Source organism: Pezoporus flaviventris, unplaced genomic scaffold (assembly GCF_033815535.1).
Source record: "Pezoporus flaviventris isolate CSIRO_AGI_PZ_B2104156 unplaced genomic scaffold, CSIRO_AGI_Pfla_v1 ptg000066l, whole genome shotgun sequence".
NCBI classification, from domain to species: domain Eukaryota; kingdom Metazoa; phylum Chordata; class Aves; order Psittaciformes; family Psittacidae; genus Pezoporus; species Pezoporus flaviventris.
The window spans coordinates 29,112,240-29,132,516 of NW_026892614.1; the positions used below are offsets into that span (position 1 = coordinate 29,112,240).

The window sequence follows — 20,277 nt, forward strand, 5'->3', positions numbered from 1 at the left end:
TAAACTTGCAGGAAGTATCTCAAGCCACTGAGTTCCGTGTGAAGGCAGAGGTTTACCAGGGACCCAGCTAAGCACTCCTGCAAGCGTCTTCCTGAAAAAGAACAAGAGAGAACGGCTTCAGGTTAGATCTGGATACACAAAACTGCTGCTACTGAATGCTTACCTTTGGTTCAGGTGCAAAAGACTAACAGGCAAAACAGTTACAGAAGCAGTATTAGCATACCAGAGATGCCTTGCTTTTCACTCACAGCTCCGTCCCTGGAAACAGTTTTGCTCAGCATCAGTGACTGAAAAGAAACTGCGAGCTCCCTTAGCTGAGCTTGTTGTCTACGGCTGGCATGGGCTCTCGCATGATCTTATTATTAACATTTGGTTAATCAATTTCCTTCTTGGGAAACAAATATGAAATGGCCTGCCCCCAATTAAAGCATTTTTGTTTAAAAACTGAATTATCTCTTTGGAGTAATTAAGCCCTTCCTTACAGTACTCACTGGTTTGCTATTGCAAGGGACTGCACTGGCAGTTTGAATGTTAAGGGCCTGACCTCTGTGTCTATTGAAACCAAGAGACATCACTCAGCTTCAGTATGGTTTGGTTCTGGCCCTGACAGACCTCATAATAAACAAATAAACAGCACAGTTTGTAAGTGTTTCGATAGTTAATGATTAACCTTTGCTGTAAGCTGATGAGAAAAGATGGTCTTGGTGGACCTAGTCTTCTCTCCCTCTCTCTCTTTTAAGAGACAGAGGTGGTACTTTATGATCCTCATTACTATTGTGCCTGAGCACTTCTAAGCCTGCTCCAAGCTGCCGAGAATCACGAGTTCCCAGTGTTAAATCCATGGGTTTGTAGGTTTTCCGGTCAAACACCACATTCTAATCCTATATCCCAACCCAGGCTGAAAGGCAGACTAATAAAGGGTGCTGATGGGCCTTGCTTCCACTAGCCTCCCACAGCACAGCAACCCTGCTCCTGGTCTCAAGCACTCGCTTAGCACATTTCCCCTGCAGTTAGACTGCTGTGTCAGGACTTCTCTGAGCTGGGCCTAGCACTGCTGCCCTCCTTGCACAAGACATGAACATTTCTGAAGAGGAAGTGAGTTTTGTAGGTGTGGTGGGGCAATGACTATTGCCAACACTGTCCTTTCCCCTGTGCCTGCTTTCTGACCATCATTCTTCTCTTTTATACTTGTGCTTGACTTTATTTTCCTCTGGTGTATTTTATTTTCCACTTGTGGAACCACGTTCATAGCAACAGTGCAATCACCACTGAAAACAGACTGCCCCATTTCAGCTGCAACTTTAAACGAGATGAGAGCAGAGAGTGATTCAAATTGCAAGGGTGGGGAAATGTGATTTAAATGATGAAAAAAACCACCCTATTTTATATAGTAAAGCCTCCCTGAACATTTGAAGTTGAACAGCTCAGCTAAAAGGAGTATAGCAAGAGACTCAGAAGCGATTTAAAAAATCATGCTTATGCCTTAGCCAGGCCAGATTTTACCGTTTCTGGTGTTCATTAGCATCTCATTGTACATGTCGTCCCATTGATCCTAATGGAACAAGCCCACACAATAGAGTTCTATTCAAGGGTGGTGAAGACAGTCCATTTGCCCATCCCCGAACACTGAGACATGGCAAAGGTTTGTGAATAGACTGCAGATAATTTTTGTTGTGTCTTCTAGAATTTCTACTAGCCCATTAACAACCCATAAATATTCGCTTGAGACATACATTGTTTAAAATTGGAATGCAAAATGAGACAAGGATTTTTTTTTTTCTCTCTGTAGTGGGTCTTCCATGCTTTTGAATGTGTAGTGGAAGAGTTATTCAGTAATTTCTATGGCTTTATTTGCTTTCACTATAACTATGAAAAATAAATTGCATTAAACTTATTTGTTTCTGAGACTGCAAAACATTTCAGTCTTTAGTTGTTAAAACACCAGTGTTTTCACTGTGACCTAAGGTAACTTTGAACATTTGAGAAGCTTACTAAAGAGCAGCTCATCTGATGGGGAGGATTTGGGGGGAGCAAGGGAGACCTCTCATGCACTCTCTCAAAATGCATCTTGCATTCTTTTTTATAGCTGATATTTAAACAGCCTACATAACTTCAAGACTAATGCAGTAACTGTCAGCTACCTAATAAGGTAGTGAGGGAGAGGGTTCCTAGAAGTCAATGGTTGAGTTTCAGTATCATGTGTAGAAGATGGAGAAAGTTTGCAGTAATGAGAGTGCAAAACATGCAAGTGATGTGCAAAGCCAGAAAGACAGACAAAGAAAACTTGCCCATTTGAGAACATTAACAATTTAGGTGAGGGTATGGGCCCAAAACATAAAGGAAGAAGAGAAAATAAATACAGGCCTTTGAGAAACCTTGTTATCCTTTAGCGCAGTGATAAGCTAGCAGTGATTCCCAAGTATGCGGCAAGTTTGTTTGCCAGGAATGCCAGGTTTAGCCCCGTTCTGTGTGTGTGAAGTGTGCACCACTGTCTGAGCTCTGCATGGGGGAAATGTGCATCCCAGTCTCAGCTCTGGAGCTGAATTTTGGAGGTAGTGCAAGTTCTGCTAAGCATCTAAAAATAAACTATTTAACGGATACATATTCAACAATATTCATTACTTGTTTGGGGTGTTTTTGTAAATTCCAGAGACAGCAAAATATTTCACTGTTGACCAATACCATGACACATCTGACAGCTTTAGAAACATTCAAACCGATTTGTTATAATCTTTTCTCCAAATAAAATGCAGGTTTCAGATGCATTCACAACAGGTTTAAAAAAAAAAAAAGGAATTAAGTGCAAACTGTTGATTAAGTGAGTTTTATTGTTTACGGAAACTAATTTCAGGCTTTTGGTAGCAAATGTCATATATCAGAGGATCAGCAATTGCACATCTCTAATTAATTAGTCTTTGACATTTTAAATTTTATTACTAAGCTTTTATGCCATATTTTTCCCAGAAGTTTTGCAAATCAGTATTTAAATACAGGAAATAAAACGCCGTCCTTAATTATCTGCCCTGGAATGTTCATCAGTTGTTTTCTTTAAAGTTAAACTCTTCCCAGAACCACTGCCTGATCTGGACCCGATCCTGTTGTCATCTGCAGGATGCTTTAAAGGTCTGAGTAAGGGCTCCACATTCATACTAAATAACCAGGAGGAGTTTTGTTCTGACCCCTTGTTGCCAACGAATTTGAAAATACCGGAATGGAAATTTCCTGTATGCAGGCAGAGGAAAATTGTCTCCGGGTGTACCCGACTGCGGAATCTGATTACAGCAGCCTGGGACAGCGTTCTCATCCCTTTCCGATCGTTGCCCTCCTATCGCCCTACTTCTGGAAAGCGAATCTGGGATAAACGCAAGAGCTAAAACAGTCTTTCAGCCTGTTCACTTCGCTGAATCAAAGTGTCAGATGGTGAGAAACTATCAATCTGAATTATACCGTCAATCTAAATGGAATCTGGCAATATATTTTGAGCAAAACCAGTTTACGGTTAGGGGATATCGGTTGTAATCTCTAAAAGAAAACGAACGCCGTTTAGAAACTACCGTAATTCAGCGCCAGCACTTCGCGCAGCATCGCACAACCTGGTCCCGGCAGCGCCCGTCGCGACGGCGGCTGGCCGAGGGTTGTCCTGAGACGCGATCGTCTGCGGGTCTTCAAAGGCATCGACAAGTACCTTGTTATGGTGCTAACGGTTATAACTTGTTTTATGCTGAAAGAACGGCTGTCAAATGTCCCGAATTTAAATAAAAAGCAGAGATGGCAAAGCCTAATAGCCACACACCATAAAAGTTAACAGCCTTCTACTAAAACTGACACACACACACCCGCCCCCCGTAATACTGATTTGACCAGTCTTCATGTAATGAAGCAGATTCTGTGTTGCCGACCAGGTCAATAAAGTCATGGGAAGAGCGAGATTTAATATTCTTTCACACTAACGCTACGCAGCAAAAAAGTATATCCGATTTCCGTACCAAACTACGAGAATCCAAACTCAGGCACGCCTTCAAACGCACCCACAAATTAAAATCCGATGTTTGAAAGCGCCCAGTTTCCGTTTCGGACAGCCTCTAAACCCCTAGACGTGCCCGGTGAGCCTCCCCGGGGCCAGCCGCCCCGCTGCCCCTGTCCCCCGCGTTACTGACAGGTCGCGGCTCCTGCCGGCTCGCCGGTGCCGGGCGGGCTCGCTGCCGGACAGGGGATTCGTCTCTCTTCGGTACTCAGAGTGCCGGCCCCCCAGCAGCTTCTCTTTCCAGAAAAAGCACGTTTCCCTCCCTCCCACGCCAACTCTCCCTGCCTTAATGAGAACAAGAATTAAAAGTCAGGGGAGTGCGTGTGAATTTGGCGCAGCTCCCACGCAGCTCCCATTTTCGCCCTTCTCCGACTAGGCAAAACTGGCGTTCCTAGCTCCCGGAGGTTAAGTTCGTTGCTACCGGCGTCTGGGAGGGAAGAGTTTTGCCGTTGACTGCCCCGGGACAGCGGCACACACCGAGCTTCTACGCGTTCCCCTCCGAAATGCCCCTGGTCGGGACAGTGCCAAGCACTGGCCCAGGCGGAACGGGACGGCAGCGGCGAGCCCAGCCAGCCCGTGCCATGGCACCACGACCCCAATCCGCCGGGAACGCCTGCCGAGGGGACGGGAAGGCTCCGTTCGGACGAACTCGTCCAGCAAGTGCCCCTGCGTTTGTTCTTCCTATGCTCTGCTGCGCTGAGAGCTTTCACTTTTTCCTTCTTTCTCAGTATTTCTTTATTTTTCTTTTTTTTTTTCCCTTTTCCCCCTCCTTTCTCATTTTCTCTTTCTTCTTTCTTTTTTTCCTTCCTTTTTTCTTTCTTTCCCTCTCCCAGCTCCTATCTCTCTCCAGCATCAGCAAAATAATAGCGGCAGAGGACATCAGCGCGGGAGGTTGGACCAGGCATCGTTACCAGCAGCAACAGCGCTGAAGCAATGCTGCCCTTTTCCGAAACGACTTCCCCGGCGACGGTCCCTGAGCCCGGGTTTTAACCTCACGTTACTTCCCCAAATTCTCCCTTTGCCCTAAGGCAACTCCGGCCCTGCCCCGGGAAGGAGATGCTGCGGCCCGCAGGTGGGACGGGCCCGCCCAGCCGAGATGGGAGCCTTGGGGAGCAGCGACATCGCCGGGAAGGAGAAGAGAAGAAATACTCGTAATATTCCTCCGAGTGACGACCCGACCTTTCTTTCCCGTCCCGGCGCTCGGCCCTCCTCGTCCCGCGGTGCACCGGCAGCTCCGGTACACTGCGATGAAGCCCCATTAGATGAAGCTCCAGGCCCGGAGGGGAGGACGGGACCTCTCCTGTTGCTTCCCCCGACGGCGCCTTTTCGCCTTCCTCTTCCCTGTTCCAGTTAGTCCTCCCCCCATTCCGTGAGTTTTCCTGCCGCCGCCGTCACCGTGCCAAGTTTTGCTCACTTGCTTCATCCCGGCTCCACGAGAGGGAAGGGCAACCCCGGACGCCCCGGAGAGTGTCCCCGCGGGCACAGGAGACCGCCCGCGACTCCCCGCGGGGTGCTCTGGGGACTCTGGGCCCGGCCAAGTTTCTGCCTGTTTGTCCGGCAAAGCTCTCAGCTGGGGGGAATGTCTGGGTGGGTTTATGGCTTTCGCGGAGAAAGGGGGATAAAGGCGAGGTAACGTTCAGTTATTTCTGATATATTCTCCTAAATCTTTCTCTTCTATTTTTTTTTTTCTTTTTTCTCTTTTCTTCTCACCGCAGGAATCACTAACAGTGCTGAAACCAGAAGGCTTTAATTTTGCTCAGCAGATTAAGCACAGTTATACTCAGCCGGATGAAAATGTCCCTCTTTTCCTGGCCCCTCGCTCTCTTCGGGGCTGGAGACTCTATGGAGGAGAGAGGTTCTGCCAAGGAGGTTTCTTCCTGGCCCTATGTGCTTGCTGGCAGGTAGAAACTCACCCCGACACCAGCCGGGACGGGGCGGGAACAGCCGGGCGCTGGCGCTCCCCGACCCGGCCCTGGCAGCCCCGCACTCATCGCATAGACACCACCGGGGGCTGTGAAGATCCACACGGTGTAAGACCCGTATACGGGTCCGGCTGAGGCCGGCTGCGGGGGGATCCTCACCCCCCACCCCAGCAGACCCCGCAGCTGCCGCGCCGGCTCCTCCCGCCCCCTGGGCAGGGGCAGCGCTGGCGAACGCTCAGCACGGCCGATAGTTGGGGCGGTGACACCTGCCCCCGGTGCCCCGCCAGCCCTGTCCGGCTGAGCTCCGACCAGCGCAGCCCCACGCACCCCTCCCTTGCCCACTCCACCGCCGACAGGAGAAGGTCCCGCACAGGCTGCAGCCGCTGCCCGCGGACGGTTACTTACTGGCGCGAACGCCTAGGACTTGTTTTGCAGCACTGTCCCCCCTTCCCGCCTGCGTCCGGCCCGGTCCGACTTTGAACGCAGCCTCCCGGGCCCACCGACGGCTGCTCCTTCCTCCCCGGAGCGCCGCCCTCCCGTCGGAGCCCCTGGGGCTGCTGCCCCTCCGCCGCCCAGAACACCGACTTGTACGCCGGCTGTCCCTGTTTGTTTAAAGGCAGTCTGCCCCGGGGGGAGGCTGGTTTCCCAGGGCGCGTTTTCTTGCGGAGGCCGCCCAAGCGATCGCTCCTTTAAACAAAGCGGCGGTGGCCCAGGTACGAGTCAACCGCGGCCGGCCCGGCCGGGCAAGGGGCAGCCGGCGCCGCATCATAAACCGCGGCCGGGGGTGGGGGGCCGGGGCAGGGGAAGGTAATGGCAAACAAAGCGGGGAGCCGCGCCTGGAGCCGGGGGCGCTGCAGGACGGGGGGGACCGACGCCCCCCCCCCGGCCCCTCCCGCAGGAGCGGGGGCACTTCCCCTGGCGGCCTCTGCCTGCCGCAGCCCCTCGCCTCCCTACTGTAGACGGGATGCGGTTTTATATTGGAAATGAGGGGCAGGGGGAGGAGGTGGCGCGCACACGGAGCGATGAGTGTGCGGTGTCAATCAGAGAGGTTTTGTGTCTCCTTGACTCCTGATGGTCCGTGGCTGAGGTGTCCCGGGTGGCACCACAATGAATATGAATAGGGGTCCTTGCTAAATGGGACAGTCAAAGCGCACCGCCCTGAATAATGGCACGTCATCCTAACTAGACCATTATACATAGGAGGGCTCCTTTTGTCTCTGCTCTCTGCTGCAGCTCTATAAAAGCCCCTCTTTTTCAGGCTGAGGTTAGTCCAAGCATACACTAACTAGCCATCCTGTAAACAGGCAGAGTACCGGGGGGAGAGAGAGAGAGGGGAGAGACGGGTGAGAGAGGGGGCTGAGGGGCTTTTTTCCTCTTCCTCCGGCATTTCCAGCCCTTCGCTGGCAGACCCTGCCGTCTGTTTCTTTCTTTTTCGTTCCGTTTTCGTTGCTTTTCAAAGGAGAGCCGTCTTGTTCCACCACCTCCAGAGCAGGGAAGAGTTTCTTGCTCAGAAACCCGAATACAATGAATTCTGACTCCAGCTCTGTCTCCAGCAGAGCTTCCTCGCCAGACATGGATGAGATGTACCTGAGAGACCACCACCACCACCACCACCATCACCACCACCAGGACAGCCGCCTCAACTCCGTCTCCTCCACCCAGAACGACCTGGTGCAGAAGATGTCCGGGGAAGGCCTCTCCAGGAACGGCTCCAAGGCAGGAGGGGAAGGCAGCAAGTACAAAATCAAGAAACAGCTCTCGGAGCAGGACCTGCAGCAGCTGCGGCTGAAGATCAACGGCCGGGAGCGTAAGAGGATGCACGACCTCAACCTCGCTATGGACGGGCTGCGGGAGGTGATGCCCTACGCGCACGGCCCTTCTGTGAGAAAACTCTCCAAAATCGCCACCCTCCTGCTAGCCAGAAACTATATCCTGATGCTCACCAGCTCCCTGGAGGAGATGAAGAGGCTGGTGGGGGAAATCTACGGGGGGCACCACTCGGCCTTCCACTGTGGCACGGTGGGACACTCCGCCGGGCACCCACCCCACGCCGCTGGCCCGGTGCACCAGGTGCACCCCATACTCGGCAGTGCCTTGTCCTCCGCCAACACCTCCTCCTCCCTTTCCGCCTCCCTGCCGGCCATCGGCACCATCCGGCCCCCCCACTCCTTGCTCAAGACCCCCTCGACCCCCCCCGCCCTTCAGCTCGGCAGCGGCTTCCAGCACTGGGCGGGCTTGCCGTGCCCCTGCACCATCTGCCAGATGCCCCCCCCGCCCCACCTCTCTGCCCTCACCGCCTCCAACATGGCCAGGATCTCGGGGGAGACCAAGGACCTCCTGAAGTGACTCGGCGGGGATCCTCCGGCCACCCGGGCTGCGCTCGAGCCGGGGCTTCCACGGGCAAAGGGCGGGGGGGGGGGGGGGGGGGGGGGGGGGGCCTGAGGACGGAACTGGCCCCGCTGCCCCTCTGCCCTGTCCCCCCTCGATAACACGGGATTAGCGTAGTAAGGACCCTGCAAAGGTAATGTTTTAGCCGGCTCCTCGGGCGGTGTTTTCTTATTATACTAAACCGGAAAGAAACAAAACAAAAAGTCCCTGTTGTAAAAAGAATAATAATAATATTAATATTAATAATAATAACGATGATGCCGCTGATGGTGATCAAATGTAAATAATTCCTTAAAATGGATGCAAAAGGGAAAAAAAAAAAAAAGGCATGGTTGTCACTGTAGCGTTCGCAGCTACTGAGAGACGATGGGATCGGTCTGGGTCTTCTTCTCCTTCTTTTTGCTGGCTTGTCCTTTCTTTCTTCTGGAAGCTCCCTCTCCCAGCCCGGCTGCGGTGCGGCCCGAGGGGGTGGCCCAGCCAGGGCTTCGCACCGCAGCTTCCCACCCGCAGGGGCTGCCCTGGCAACAGGGACTTCCGAGTGAATCCACTCAAGTTTTGTGGGTGTGGGGTTGTGCTGCTTTTTTTTTTAATTTCTTTTCTCTTTCTTTTTCTCTCCCCTCCTCTTCCTCCTCCCTCCCCCCCCCCCCCCCCCCCCTTTGGTTGTGACGCCGTTTTGGTCACGATTCTTCTTTTCTCCTTCCCTCTGTGTTCGACAAAAAAAAAAAAAAAGAAAGAAAGAAAAATGAAAAAATAAGAAAGGAGAGGGAAGGGTGCAAAACACATCTCAACCCTCCCGCCGGGACTGTGCTGCCAAATCTCCCGTCTCTCCTGTACTAGTTCAGTTGGCTGGGGTCCTCGTCGCTTATTTTCTCTCTGTGGCTTTGGGTTTGTTCCGTTTTGCCGCTTTGGTTTTCTTTTGCTTTGATTTGCTTTGATTTTGCATGTGGGGGCATCGGTCAGTGACTTGTATAACTAAATCGGAAGCTTTGTTGCTGTTTATTCCCCTTTCGGCACGTTTTCCTGGGCGCTTGTTTGAAATACTGTTGTCATTATTCGCTTCGTCTGTTCGTTTGGTTCTGGATAGGGCTTCGAAGACAACACCATGTCTTTATTTTTTATATATTCTTGATAACTATCGATATATTTATTATTGACCAGTGTTTCTGGATGAGATTTCCAAATAAAATTAAAAAATGAATGACAAGCTGCCTGTTTCGCCTTTGTCTGGACGGGGAGCTGAGGAAAAGCGCTGGATCGCTCTGGGTTTTGCCAGGACTTTCCTGGCCCAGCCGGACTCTCATTTTTCCTGGACATCCAGCTGTCAGCCCTTTTCCGGGAGGGAAATGGTAAACTGTCCAAGGCTGGGCGCGCCGGGAGGCGATGCTCGGTGGAGCAGCGCGGTGAAGGAGCGGGCAGAGGAGCGGGAGCCTCGGGGAGCGCAGCCGGCGGCTTCTTACCCGGGAGCCGGGTCCTGCACTCCCCGGGACAGGCACCCCCGGCCCTCCTCTGAAGTGACCTGAACTAACACGGAGAAGGCGATTTTCCCCGAGTCGCAAGGTGAGCAGTGACGCGAAAGCGGGGGAATATGTGTGTTTAAAGCGAAATAACTTCTTAAAGACACCTTTGGGTGATCTGTGCTGGGCTGTGCAATGCTGCAGCAACCGCCATCGTTAAGACATAAGCACACACACACGAACATTTGAAAGTGAGAAGGAGGATGCATATGTGTTCCGAAAACAGGCTGAACTGACAAATCACGCAGTAAAAAAAACACTCCGAGGCTGAAGTCAATCGTTCCAGTACTTCAACAAGATGGTCAATGGTCAAGAGATGCTGCAGTTCCTCCTCCCTCCCTCCCTCCCTCCCTCCCTCCCTTCCCTCCTCCCTTCCTTCCTTCCTTCCTCCCTTCCCTTCCTCCCTTTCCCTCTTCCCTCCTCCCTTCCCTCCTTCTTTCCCTCCTTTCCCTCCTTCCCTCTTTTCTTCCTTTCTTCCTTCCCGGCTTCACCCCTTTTCCTTTCCCTTTCCGTCCTTTTAGTTTTGCACTATTATCCCTCCGCCTTCTATGAGGGTTTTCCCCTCTGCCCAAGTCACTGAAGTGACCACTCTCACGATCCCCCCTCTTCAGCGCATGCCGCGCCGCTGAGCAGAGGGAGGGGGCCGGCCTGGGGAGGGGGAGCAGACCAGGTGTGACGGGTGCAGTCTGTGAGGGGCTGCTCTCGGGGAGTGGGGGAGAGCTGCGGGGCGCAAGTTGCCCTCGGGGCAGCCGGCCCTACCCCTCCGGAGCACGCTTTAGTACAGGACTGACACGGCTGGAGCGCAGAGCCGTGGCCCTCCTCCGATGCAGCATCTTCCTCCCCAGCCCTTCATCGTCCTCCCGGCTCGGGGCGACGGGACTGGACTGTAAATTACAGTAGAGAGAAGGGCGAAGCCACTCCTCAGTCCCGGGGCAGCGCTTCGGACCGGCAGCCAGGTGCCCGGGACCCGCCTCTCCCCAGAGCATCCCTGCCGCTCGCCCCTCCTTCCTCCTATTGACGGGAGACGCGTTGTCTGAGCAAAAGGTCTCTTCAGGGGCATTTGATTCCCACCCGCAGCCTCCCCGGCCTCTGTCCCGCTTTCTTCGGGATCCCCGGGCTCTTCTGCAGCCGAGAAGCGAGGCTGTGGAGCAGTGCACAAGCCGCTTAGAACCGAACAGCCTCAGGAGGCTGAGCCGCGGGTTTGAGTCACCAGAAAAGAGCCGATAAATGTCCCGTCCCCCCTGGTCCTCCCTAGCGGCACCGTGCCCCTAGCGGGGCGAGAGAAAGGCCCGGCTTCTCGCCTTACTGGCCTGTGGTGAGGGAAAGGGAAAGAGCACCCTCAGAGATGCTTTTTCTTTCCTTCTCCTTTCCGATCGGTCGGGTAGGGAAACGCCGGGCGACTTGGAAATGCGATGCTGCGCCAGGGAGGCGCTTGGAGAGGTCTGCTAGCCTGCTCCCTGCCGAGGAGGAGACTACAGTCAGATCAACAGAAATTCAAGTCTCTTCGTGTCCTGTTCCTGGCCTCGGGCTCCTGCACCAGTGCAGCAGGAGTGACAGTCCCCTTACTTCTTTCCTTTCCTTTCCTTTCCTTTCCTTTCCTTTCCTTTCCTTTCCTTTCCTTTCCTTTCCTTTCCTTTCCTTTCCTTTCCTTTCCTTTCCTTTCCTTTCCTTTCCTTTCCTTTCCTTTCCTTTCCTTTCCTTTCCTTTCCTTTCCCTTTCCCTTTCCCTTTCCCTTTCCTTTCTCCTTTCCTTTCCTCTCCTTTCCTTTCCCCTCCAGAAAAAGAAAACCAGCTTCTGGAGAAGATGCCCATGGGGAGAGAAGGAGGAACGGTGGAGTTTTCTTTGGGAGGGTTTCCCTCCACAAAAAAAGCCGGCAAATAAATATATATATATATAAATAATTAAAATTAAAATAATAATAATAAAATTGAGACGGGGGGGGGGGGGCGGGGGAAGGGGATATGGAGATAGAAATAGGAAAGCGGGAAAGATCCAATGGTAGCAGAGTCTGGCACTGCTTGCCCCCTGGGTTCATCCTTGCCCGAAGTGGCGGGCAGGACGCAGCGAGAGTGCGGGACCAGGACAGGGCTCTGCACGGCATGGTACGGGCTGCCTCTCTCGGGACAGACGGGAGCTTGGCGCTCTCAGGAAATCCGTTTATTTTCGCCTCAAAAATGAGTAATATCTGCTTGAACATATATAAAATATATGCGCGTACACACAGAAATAAAATATAAATATAGATATAGATATAAATATAAATAACAGAATTAGAAATGGAAATACAAAGGTATCCGAAGTGAATGGACCCGGCTGGTTTTCAGCTGCGGATACACTTGCTTCCGGCCAGGCCCGACCCTCCCGTGGGGATGGCAGGTGCTGCTCTCCGTCCCAGGGGAAAGCAGCTTCCCTCCCACTTCTCAGTGTTTCCCAGTTCCCCTTGAGGCTCATCCCGCTGCCCGCCTCTCCAGGGGTCTGCCTCCTCAGTTGTGTTTCTCCCCGCATCTCCCTGGTCCCTTCCCATTGGCAAGTCCTACCCAGGCGGTCCTCTCACGGGCGCCTCTTCGGCTACACGGGCAGGGGAAGCGGGGAGGCGGGGCGGGCAGGAGCTGGTTGCGCTTGTGTTGTGATTAATATGGAAATAAAACGCAGAAATAGCAGCAGTACTTGGCTTCATTGCTTCAGTTTAGGGATTTATTGGCCAGGAGATAAACACCAGGCTGGGTGCTAGCGCGGTAATTCACGGTCTCCATCAGTTATTACCAAAGGAGCAAATAGTTTTTCTTTGAAGCTACATTATGAAGGGGGGTGGGGGTGGGGGGAGGGGTGGGGTGTTGCGGGGAAGGTGGGTGGAAGGAGAGAGGGGAAAGATGGAGAGAGAAATTGAGGGAGAAAAGAGTAATTTTATTATTTGTCTGCTACCCCCTTCCCCAGGTCCAATCCTGCCCAGCAAAACCAATACGGGATTTATCAAGGGTGCCGCCCTCTTAAAACTCATGTGTCCTACTCTGCCTTCCTCTGAGTTTCTTTCATGTTTTCCCACTTGCTCCTACCCAAATATTAGTTATTTTTTCTTTTTTTTAATTTTATTTTCGTTCCTACAGAAGCAGCTAGATAAGGGTTTGAGCTAGAAAGAGCTGTCACAAGATGACATTGTGCTGCTGCCAAGGAAAACAAAGGGGCAAGGCTTACGGGGAATTTAATCCTCTACTAGATGAAGTGACATTGTTGTGGAAAATGGGTGCTTCTGAGGCACCCCCTTCCTTCTCCGGTGTGAAATGGAAACAGCAAACTAGAAGCTAAGTAGAGGCTAAATACTAAAATGTAAGCAGACAACGTTCTGTGAAATCTAAGTATTTGAGTTTGCAGCTTTGCATTCAGTGCTGTTAGAAATGGCTTGAGACACAAACACTGAGCTGACAAAAAATGACCCAGGACCTGCAGAGCTCTCATATTCTTCTGGACCAGCAGGAGAGGTGGGGTGAGAAATACCAGGGCTTCTCAGTGGCAGTAAATACTTAAATTTAGGTGGCTGACTTGAGCTTTAATTGCTTAACAATTTGTGTTCTCTGATTTTTCAAGTAGTGAGGTTGATTAGAGCCATGAAAAGTTTTAGGGTCAAGCGAATAAACCAAAGAGGAATTACTTATCTTATGCCATACCAGGGAACTGATACAGTTTTTGATGGACCTCCGGCTGTAGGTGTGCATCCAACAACTGCTGATCAGGAAACACTGAACTGAAGACACAAGAAGAGTGAGTGGAAGTGTCTACAGCCTGCTAATCCACACCAGTCTTCCTTCTCCTGCCTCCCTTTCCCTCTCCTGAAGTTGAAATGAAACCATTTTGCTTGATATTACGTTGAAGTAAGCACCTGTGTAAGGACAGGGCAGCTGCAGAACAGTAGTCTAGCTGTAGGGAAAAAGTTCTTAAAAATCATTATAATGACTTGCGACTGTGAGACCAAAACCAGTACCCAGCTCCCCCGAGCATCCTGAAACTGTTGTGGGTTGGGGATGGGGTTTTATACACCCCTGGCAGAAGACTGTATATCAGTATTTCAGTTCAATCTTTGTATGTTTGTTTTCCCCCAAAGTGTTGTTGCTGCGGACACGTACATTTTAAAAGTTACGTGGCAGAACATTGTCAGCCCTGCCAGATGGGCAAGAAAAAACTATGAGCAATGCAGTAATTTTAGTATTTATGATGAAGACGATTTGCGGAGACCTGCAAATCAAAACCTAATGGATTCCTTGTAAAACATGTAGAGGGCTGACAATAAAAGAGATTTGTGCAGAGCCCTGTCTTGATGCCTTGTAAACTAGTAAAAGCAGATAAGACTCAATTTTTAACGCAGAATTAATGGTACAGCAGAGTCTAACCACAAAAGCTTCTGGTTACAGCAAGTAGGAGCAGGCAGCAGGCAGCAGTATTATATCCCCCTCAGCTGTCATCTAGGCCAGCTAGATAAAAGGGAGGTTTATTAGTGCTTAAATATTAGTGTGTAGGGTTTCAGAATCATTGTACAGATGTTTAGTTATACAAAGAACAGGTAGTTCTTCAGAAAGAGCTTCCTTTTTTTCCTATAATGTTACATGTAGTGTTTTCAAAGGCAGCTTTAAATACAAGGCAGTGAATTCCAGAACAGAGCAGAGAAGGAGCTGTTGTTTCTGGATACACGTCACTTCCAGAAAACCCTGTCCCATGTCAGGGATAGAGAGGAGGATGCAGCGGTGCTTTAGCTACTCCACCTGAGGAAATACTTTACGAAATAATCACTAAGAGAAAGTTGATGTTTCTGTTACAAAAAAAAGAAAAAAAAAAAAAGGGATTCTGTTTTTAACAACACTAAATGACTTTTCTGTACTTTTTCTTACTTGTTTTGGGTTTTTCTGTTTGTATGGGTTTTGTTGTTTGGTTGTTGTTTTATATATATACATATACACATGCACATACACATACATATATATATATATTTCACTTTTATTTTCATTGGTTTCTGCTGAGTGGCTCTGACTTGTCATGCACCAGGTGCTACTTTGCTACGTTTCAGCTGCAAAATGTTAGGTGGCTGGCTGAAAACCAGGAAGCTTATTTTGTATTTTTTAAAAAGCGGAGACATATTTCACAACTGATAAAAACTTAAAAACTTATTTTTTACAAAATCTGACCTTTGGCCTGAGGGACTCATGGTTGGTGATAAAGATTTGTCAAGAGTCATATACAGGAAGTAGGTGATCAAAAATGCCGTTTGCTGCCTGTGCTCCCCTACCCCGTGCTTTGCAAAGGAATTGACCATGGCATATTTTGTGGCATTTGCTGCCAGATCTTAGCGCAGCAATTGAGTTTTCAGGGGAAGGGCATCTTGAAACATCTACTGGGAGAGCTTCTATCTCCAGCTTCAGCACTTGGCTTTCCTCCCAGAACTGCAAGCAGCAGCAACAGAAATTAGTCTCAACTGTGGTGATCACTGGTGCAATGATGGTTTGCTTGAGCACACTGACGATTGAGTTTGGACACCACTCCACAGCACGTAAATGCAAATACTTAAAATGGAATAGATATCCATTGGAAACAGACCTCCCAAGTCTAGAAGCCATGGAAGCTTTGTGCATACTCTCATTTCCCATGCAAAGACCCAGATCCCTACACTGTCTGAACACCTTTGAGTCACAGAAATTGGTAAAGGACCACGTCCAGATGGTTCTGAAGGCTTCATTTCCAAAGCAGGGGAATGCAGTGATTTCCAGACCTCTGTCACTGAGGTCTCAACACATCCATGCTGTCTGTGCACATCCGCTCTGGGAACACTGTAAACAGTTATTGCAGAGAAGCCTTTGGTGCCCATGGGCAGTCTGACTCTGCAGACTACCTGTGAGCCTGGCATGTACTGCCTCCCCTGGCTCTCCACCCCTCAATGTCTTTCCCAGAATGACTGCTGTGACTACGGTCTCCTGAGGTGCCTACAGCCCAGCCATCTACAAGCACAGTTAGGTTGGAGGGGTCTGTGTGTTTTGGAGAGCGCTTTCTGACCAGGCTGCAGCCCACACTTGCCAGCTCACAGATGGCACAGCCCTCTGGGCTGCCTATTCTGGTGGCCTTGAGACCATGTCTGTAAGCAGAGCATGCACCTCTTTTTCTTTCTCACTGAGTACCTTCATGAGGTTTAGCTGTGTTCGGTTTTGAAGCAGGCTGACTTTCCAAAGTTTCAGGCTCTCCCTTTTTGTGCTTTTGTCATTCCCTTGGCTCTCCAGCACAGTTCTTTTGCCCTTTCCAGATATGGAAATGTATACCCCCCCCCCTCCCCCCCCCCATTTCACGCCTTTCATTACTTGTGCCAGGATATGAGCTTTTCCTATGTGAGTCATACAGATGGATAGTCTGATGTATGAGAAGATTTTCTCCATAATATTCTCAGTCAATTGTCATGACAAGTTTTTAGGGCTTTCAGTTTTCAGCAGATGCCCAGGATTTCACATACACATGACTTGTGGCGTACATTGCTTCAGAACCCACAGTTCATGCTTATATGTATCATGATACTCCTCTACATTCTTATTCATTCATGAAGTCCATGGAAATGACTTGCTGATCACCTTTAATGGATAATATATCTTTTTTTGAGCCAAGCTGTGGCGTTAATCAGATGGTACATCTTGGTCTGGACTTGATATCACTTGGCTGACACTAGCAGGTCAAGCACCATTTTGTATAACTTAATTGAGGAGTCTGGTCACCAACACTTTCACTAGGTTTTATTTATTAAGACTAATTTATTGTTGCTACAGGCCCTTGTACAATCGTCCGTAAGAGTGATAACCCAAATCCTTCTCTACAGTATGTATCTGGCTGCATTTGTGCCCTTATCCCAATTCCTTTTCTTTTATGAAACCCTTAGTTTGAGTAGGCTCCGTCCTGGTTTCTTGCATAATGTTCTGGAACTTAATTTTCATCTCCTACACTTTCACTGAAATAGGACCATAAGACCTTTGGCCATGCTTTAGTAGAAGATCAATTGCAAATCCTCAGTAGCTTAGTTACATGCTTCCCTCATCTCCAGTCTTGTGGGCTTTCCAGGTGTAGCTTTTCAAGCAGATATATTAGCTAAAGCAAAGAGACTGCTTTTGTGTTTCAAATCCTAGATATTCTTTACTGTGACTCACAGTATTCTTTAATGAAGCACATGAGTGCAGCTGTAGGCAAAATCATGCCTGCATCCATTTCATCAGCACTCTTTTGTGTCTGTTGGGTGCCCCAAGGTTTCCCATTTCTCAGGGTGCTCTAAGATGTCCAAGATTTCCATTCCAGGCTAGGATCGCAGGCTCCGTCTCTCCTAGTAAATGAACTAGTTCCACAGAATGCTCTCAGGAGCAGGAGCTCAATTATTTATAGAGTCAAATTGTTACACCCATTCCTGGCATGGTTTGGCTCCAAACAGCTAGCTCTCTCCTGAACATTTCCTAGGCATGGTTAGGGGATGGCATAGGCCAAAGGCCAATCCCAGCAGGCAGCCATACTTCTGGAAAGCAAGAATTTAATAATGTGGATCCTTCTTCCATCTTCCATAGGGTTTTACATCAACATGGAGCAAAAGATGTTCAAGGCAGTGAGCTCTCATATTCCACAGGGACTTTTTCAGTTCATAGAGATGACAGATATAAAGTAATCCCAAGTATCAGAATTCCTCCAATCTCCAAAGACAGACCTTCCTCACCTATCATGACATCTCCACCAAGAAAAATGGTACTATCTCTCTTGCTTTTCCACTCAAAAATTTGTAAGCAGCTGGGGCAAGCACAGGTATTTGTCCTTCTGCCTTGTAAGGGTCATGTAACTCATCGGGGATAAGTGATCCAGTCACAAGTTGAAAGTGAATCTTAGGGCTTTCCCTTGAGATCAGTCCCCTCTTATTTTTACCTGCTGAGACCACACAAACTGCATTTATTGCCCCATTCTTCACTTGTTTCAGAATATCTCAACTGATCAGGGCAAAACTGTGTTCCAAAGAGAAAACTTTAATTTACCCTGTTTACTGCATTTACTCAAAAAGTTGCAGTGTTAGGTTTGTTTCTTTTTTTCCTACTAGTGCATTTCATGAGTTTGGCAGCACTCCATCATGCTTTTGAATCACAGCACTTCTTTGTGTCCAGGCTTTCTGCTTTAGACCCTGCCTATAGGCAAAGCCAGCACTAGCTAAATACCCTGAGTCAGATCATCATTGATTGTTTCTTCACTTCTGACCATGTGGATTTTACTCAGACCTTTGTGGTTAACTCTGTTCCCAGTGATAACAGAAGGACAGTCCTCCTATAAATCTAATATCAACATTTCAGCTGCTTCTCTCTTATTCATATTGTGAGGGGAGTGGGACAGGCTCATTTACCTAGCCTGCCCCCATGAAGATTATAGCACATCTCCCATCTTGCCGGGACCCAGTCAGCAGCTGACCCTTTCTTTGGGTTTGTTAGGTTCGGTCGCTTGAACATCTCCTGCTCATTCCGTCACCTGGCCACTGGCTCCATCCATCTCTCCCCATGCACAGCCCTCTTCCTCCAGCTGCAGCATCTTCTATTCCAGCCTTACACTGCTGTGGTTGTCTCACCTTGCCATTGCATCTGCCTGACCATCTGTTGAATCATGTGCAATATAAATAACAGCTAGTGTCAAATAATAGCTACAGATACTCTCCTGTAGTCTGATGACCTTACTGGACATCCACCACTTCATAACATTTTCTTATTTTATTTTGCAGGTCACAGTTATATGGCAATATTAAAGGGGTTTGCAATGTTAAAGTGGTTTAGAGTCCTAATTTATATATAATTTATATATAATTTCTATATTTTTCTTCAAAGTGTTCATTATTATTCTAATCTCTTTGTTCTCAACTGTGACACACTTCTGTGACTGGAGAGACCAAAATACAGGCCCTTATTCTATGCTTCAGCACAACATTAAAGATACCACGCTAATTGCAGTAGGTAAGGGAAAATCAGCTTTTAAAACCAACCCTCCACATTTAGTAATTTTCACCAGGGAAATACTGAGAAGAAGTGAGAACAGTAAATTTCTCTACAATCCCTTCAGCAGTACTTTGTCTTCTGTATAGAGAAGCAAATGGTTTTGATCTAGATTATAGAAAGGTCTTTATCTTCATTGAGACCTTTAATCCACCCTTGGACAAGGACTCAGTCACTGGGGTGCTGAAAACATGTTGTAGGTGATGTAGTGGTCAGATGCTTTATCCAATAAAGTCACAGACAGCTTTGCTTAAGAGGCCAGTAGCAGAGCTGCAGCCTTGCAACAGCAATTTGTCCTCAATCTCACATCTTTCTGGCTACATCTGAATGCTGAAAATGAATTGCTCTAAACATAGCTTTGGAGCTAATTGATGGCACAGATGCATGCCAAAGTAATCTTTGAACAGTTGTAATGATCCTAATGGTGAGCATAGTGGAGCGGTATTAGAAAGCTTTGTTTTTCACTTTCATTATTCGTTTGGTTCAGGGATGTTCACAAAACTACTACGTTTGATGAAGTGCTTGTTTTATTCCCCAGCTGCCTTGAACAAACAAGCTGATGACAGATTTTCAGTACAGATGGGTTTGTTTGAGGAAAATATGCTTAGCAAGCAGGTTCACTTTTTAAGCAAAGTTATTTCAGTTTATCATGCTCAGCTCTCAAGGCATGTGAACTTCTCCAGCAAGGGGAGCTGCTGGGCTCAGCTCAAGGGAAAGATGAAAACAAGTTTCAGAGCTTTTCTGCTGTCTAAAGGGAATTTCCAGCTTCTTTTTTTTTTTTTTTTTTTCTGTTGAGGATGGTCTTGCACTCACTGGCTTAAAGTGCTTATTTCTGCAGATTGAAGATGAGCAGGGGTTTCCTTAACACCACGTTTTATTCATGCCCTGCCCTGGCTGTGGAGCTGCCTGTGAGGATGCTGTCTGCCCCTCCTCTGCTCAACTCATTCCCGTGCAGACCCTGCAGACCACCAGCACTGGGGACCACAGTACCTGGGCATTAAGAGATGCTTGATATACTGTATAACCAAAGCTACCTAGCCACAGTTTCAAGTGAGCCTCCCAGGGGCTCTGCACCCTCTGCACATCTGTGCTGGAAGTTGGGGTACCTGTGCAGCAGCCTGTAGTCAGCAGTCTGGGGGTGCATGTGAGCAAGATGCCTCTAACATCATTGTTGACACCAGTCTGATCTTTGGCAGGGTTTTACAGATATACACAGAGGGTTTGAAGTTATGAGTGATTTGTTACTGATGCAGAGGGTTGACCAATGTACACGTATCACTACCCAATTTATCTGGTCAACTGGAACCTGGAAAGGCACAGAAACTGTTGATGTGCACCGAAATCTCACTACCAGCAGATCTGCAATAGGTGGTATTGATCAGGAGAGGGGGAAAAACACCACTGAAGAT

General features: G+C 48.9%; 1 protein-coding gene across 1 annotated transcript; it reads left to right on the plus strand.

Annotated features, from left to right (window-relative positions):
- Positions 1-6,373: 6,373 nt before the first annotated feature.
- OLIG3 (oligodendrocyte transcription factor 3) lies at positions 6,374-8,357 on the plus strand. The gene is made up of 2 exons (XM_061470888.1): positions 6,374-6,659; positions 7,503-8,357. Exon 2 carries the CDS (start codon positions 7,519-7,521, stop codon positions 8,290-8,292), a length of 774 nt encoding a protein of 257 aa, XP_061326872.1. The 5' UTR covers positions 6,374-6,659; positions 7,503-7,518; the 3' UTR covers positions 8,293-8,357.
- Positions 8,358-20,277: the final 11,920 nt, after the last annotated feature.